Source organism: Azolla caroliniana, unplaced genomic scaffold, assembly GCF_043228905.1.
Source record: "Azolla caroliniana isolate FFs.n. ecotype wild unplaced genomic scaffold, voAzoCaro1.0.p SCAF_17, whole genome shotgun sequence".
Classification (NCBI taxonomy): Eukaryota; Viridiplantae; Streptophyta; class Polypodiopsida; order Salviniales; family Salviniaceae; genus Azolla; species Azolla caroliniana.
Genome location: NW_028230452.1, coordinates 7,464,588 through 7,467,417, shown reverse-complemented (window position 1 = coordinate 7,467,417; position 2,830 = coordinate 7,464,588). Strand labels below are relative to the sequence as shown.

The window sequence follows — 2,830 nt, the reverse complement described above, 5'->3', positions numbered from 1 at the left end:
AGGACACGAGTAAAAAGAATTTATTTGACTCAACGGGGGAAGGAGGATCCAAGTCATCTATAGCTACTACCAAAATCAACAAAGGTAGTACGCAAGAGGAGAAAACGGTTGAGGTGAAATATAAGGATTACCCCGAACTTGAATGGTGTCTCTCTTATGTCGAGGAGGATGGGGTGTTGTTATTGATAACGACAAAATCGGACAGGGAAGGGAAACTTTAGCTTGGAAAAACATTTAATTACGGGCATGTAACCAAGCTAGAGTACGAAGACATTGACTCTACAAGTATTTTAATCGACGTCTCAAGCTCAGTTGGCAACAGGCGATTGCGACTTGATGAGGGAAACCTAGTACCCGAATCTTGCAATCCCAAGGCTTTGCATAAAGACCTGCAAACGAAAAATAACTTGTTGGTAGCTCTTCGGCCGTACGTGACAGGAGAGATGATGACCGGTGAAGCAGAAACTCCACCGAAAAAGTCTAGGAAGACAAATCCTGTTCAAAAGAAATATACTAAACGACCACGACCTGAAGAAGAAGAAGAAGAAATATTAGAGTTCGTGGAAGAAGAAGACGACCAACAAGTCGACGTCGTGGCTCCAGGTGGACAACTATCTTCTGGTGTCCTGACGTCAGAACAAAATAAAATAAGAGAAAATATTGTGAAGACTAAACTTGTGCGCAGGGGCCAGGTATTTCATTTGCCCATTACTTCTATCCAAAGGCCCCCCATTGACCTCGTGACTGGAAGACGTCCCTTGGAAATTAGGGAGCTGCACTCCGTCCATGTGCAAAACCTGAAAAGCAAAATGAAAATCAATCCTCACGCTACTGTGGTGCCATTTTTGGTAATGGTTGATCAAGAACAATGCCCAACAATAGCAGATTTCAAGCATAGCTCTGCAGACGATTACACATACTATGTAATCGGACGATCACATTCGGCCGAAGCTCGAGGACATCTTGTCAAAGAATATCCTCTCACGTCGTTCTTCAAATACGCCGAATGTAAGGTATATGCAGGACTAACTCACGAGGAGGCGAAGCTGCTCGCATGGGACCATAACAATGACAACGATTATAGGCAAAAGATGTCATGTATACAGAGGATAAGATTTTTTCATCATTAATACCTCGATGCCTTGAATCGTTTTGGTCCAAGATTGTGGCCTGGATTGCGACGTCAGTGTTTATTGGAAGTAGGGATTGCAGTGGATGTGAGTACCAAATCCGAAGGTCTCCGAAAATATGATTCTTGGTTTCAACTAGCTTTTCAGACCGGAGAGGTGTGGGATCTCCAAGACAAAATATTCTCTATGTGGGAGTGGAAAGAAGTCAAGGGGCAAAGATCAGAAAAGGGAAGAATTGATCCACAAGTTGAGATGAAATCAAAGACCAAGGGAAAAAGCGACTTGGTAATTGAGGAGTTACCAGAGGACATGAAACTTTTACCTTGGAGATCATTACAAGGTATCAAACATGATAGATTGTTAATATCCGTGCTATCTCGAGTGGTCGCCAAGGAATTTAGTTTGGACGAGATGGTAACAGACTTGCAAAAGTAAGTGTTTATAGTATACCTTTTCATGAAAGTCTTCAATTATTTTGAATATCTTATTTCTAATTTCATATTGATTGTGCAGTCACAAGGTATACATGAAGATTCAGGAGTTGATGATGCAAAAACTGAGTTTACCGACATGGGAAGAAGTTGAACAAGCCTGCTCGATAACTTCTTCCTACAAGGCATTGGAGGAATATTTTATTGTATTTAGAGAATGGGTATGTGTCTTTTGAATGTTGATATGTTAGAAAGTAATGTTCCCTGCTAACAACAATGACACTTGCAGAAACCATCAAAATCGAAAAAGAACAACGACAATAATGATGGTATTCCAGCGGCCTTCATCACGCACTTAGAACGTGCGAAATATGAGAAGAGAATGACCAAAGGGAAGGAAATGGAACTGCCCGAGGATTCGGAGACTGTAAAGAGTTTTTTGCATAGGTCTGATCCTTTCAAACAGCTTCATTATAGTGTTTTCAATGGCGAATTATCCCAGATGCTCGAACTGTTACCGAGAAGGCACTACACTTTGCTGATAGCTGACATACCATATGGTTTCCGTATTGCGGGATCAACATATGATGATGTGCCTTTCAAGCACCCTCAGATCGAGAAAATGGTAAAGGATTTTGCAGAACTGACATTGGCCCCCTTGTGGAGGATAGTCATATTTCATAGCATGGGGCAATCACTATCAGTCACAACAGCTTTGAAGTCCCGTTGTCATGCCACTGAACACATGCATTGGTGTGTTATAGTTCGCTTTTACTCATTACAGTACTTCTTATTATATGTACACATTTACACCTCTAATACTTGATTTTCTTTCTCTATAGGATCAAAACAAATATTACACGTAGCCCTGGCGATCGAATGGTTAGTGCGGTCGAACATTTTTGTGTGGGCTACTATGATTCAATTACAAAGAAGAAGGCTAGAGCACATGTCAATGAGCGTAACGTGGTTAACTACATCATGTGCCCAGCTGTAACCAAAAAATTAAGACATGTGTCAGGGGATAAAAGTATGGTGAACCCTTATCAAAAACCTCAAAGATTGATCAACCGCCTCATAGAGCTCTTCTCGAATCCAGATGATTGGGTCCTAGACTTGATCTCTGGCACAGGTATAATATATATATTTAATTTCAATCTTGTCTATCAAGTTTAAGACGTTACTTCTTATATATACTTGTTTTTGTTCATGCGACCATTAGGTACAACGACAGCTTGTGCATTGAAGATGTTTAGAAACTGTGTTGCA

General features: G+C 40.8%; 1 protein-coding gene across 1 annotated transcript; it reads left to right on the top strand.

Moving 5' to 3' along the window:
* Positions 1-1,600: 1,600 nt before the first annotated feature.
* On the top strand, positions 1,601-2,541 carry LOC147853039 (uncharacterized). Its single transcript, XM_087333608.1, has 2 exons — positions 1,601-1,782; positions 1,851-2,541. The coding sequence occupies exons 1-2, from the start codon at positions 1,657-1,659 to the stop codon at positions 2,385-2,387; spliced, it is 663 nt and encodes a 220-aa protein (XP_087189734.1). The 5' UTR covers positions 1,601-1,656; the 3' UTR covers positions 2,388-2,541.
* Positions 2,542-2,830: the final 289 nt, after the last annotated feature.